This window comes from Gymnoscopelus microlampas (genome assembly GCF_963454915.1).
Source record: "Gymnoscopelus microlampas genome assembly, chromosome: 18".
Classification (NCBI taxonomy): Eukaryota; Metazoa; Chordata; class Actinopteri; order Myctophiformes; family Myctophidae; genus Gymnoscopelus; species Gymnoscopelus microlampas.
The window spans coordinates 19,971,322-19,972,189 of NC_139955.1; the positions used below are offsets into that span (position 1 = coordinate 19,971,322).

Consider the following 868-nt stretch of genomic DNA (forward strand, 5'->3'; position numbering starts at 1 on the left):
GTTGTTCTTGATTTTGCCAAAGAAAGGTACACAGTCAAATCCACAATTTAGTTGTGAGAGTACACAATTGGTCAATTTGGTTACATTTGTACACTCTCAGAGTTATTAACACTGAGGATTTGACTGGGTAACTGCTACAGCAAAACATTTGCCAATTTGGATATGTATGTAGCCTATGTATTGTATATATGAGGCTTTTGTAGCATGCGACAGTTGTATTGTCCCTGTCTGTCCCCGTGGGCATCATTGTCCCCGTGCATGCGCTCCAAAGAACGGACTTACCACTGGAACTCATGATGATGATGCCGGGCGGTCCTTTATCATCCAAAACAAAGCCGCTTCCTTGGAAATAATCCCATAAAAGCTCGAAGAGATGTAGATCACTTTGTTTCTTTCTTGCTTGCTGTCTGTATGATGATCAAATGTAGGCGAATACACGTAAACTACAGCTAATTGTCCAATAACCGTGGAAGATGCTTGGCTTCCAGTCAGGTGGATGCAGAGCCAGAAAACACTCAATAAAAGGGAATAAAGAGACGAAGAGGTTGGCTCCTCATGGATCTCTCTCTGTATGGGCGTCTGTGTTTGGCTGTGCGGGAGGAAGAAACTGACGCCAGGATACTGATGATGACAATACAATGTTGCTCAGTCGCATTCCACCTCCGTGTCAGCGAGCTAGTGTGCGTGTATGTGTTTGTGTTGTTGTTATCCTCCCTACTAGCGGTGCGCTGCGTGCGCTATCTCTCTCTCTCTCTCTCTCTCTCTCTCTCTCTCTCTCTCTCTCTCTCTCTCTCTCTCTCTCGCTCTCTCTGTTTCCAACCCGGGTTAAGCGACGTCACCCATCACAGGGCGCGCGTGTGTTTCGAGC

General features: G+C 46.3%; 1 protein-coding gene across 1 annotated transcript in view; it reads right to left on the reverse strand.

Annotated features, from left to right (window-relative positions):
* The window catches only part of ablim3 (actin binding LIM protein family, member 3), a 69,445-nt gene extending 68,577 nt beyond the window's left edge, over nucleotides 1–868 (reverse strand). The window contains exon 1 of the mRNA XM_084042139.1: nucleotides 283–868. Within this exon, the coding sequence (XP_083898265.1) occupies nucleotides 283–295 (13 nt within the window). The 5' untranslated portion in view covers nucleotides 296–868. The remainder of the gene's footprint in view (nucleotides 1–282) is intronic.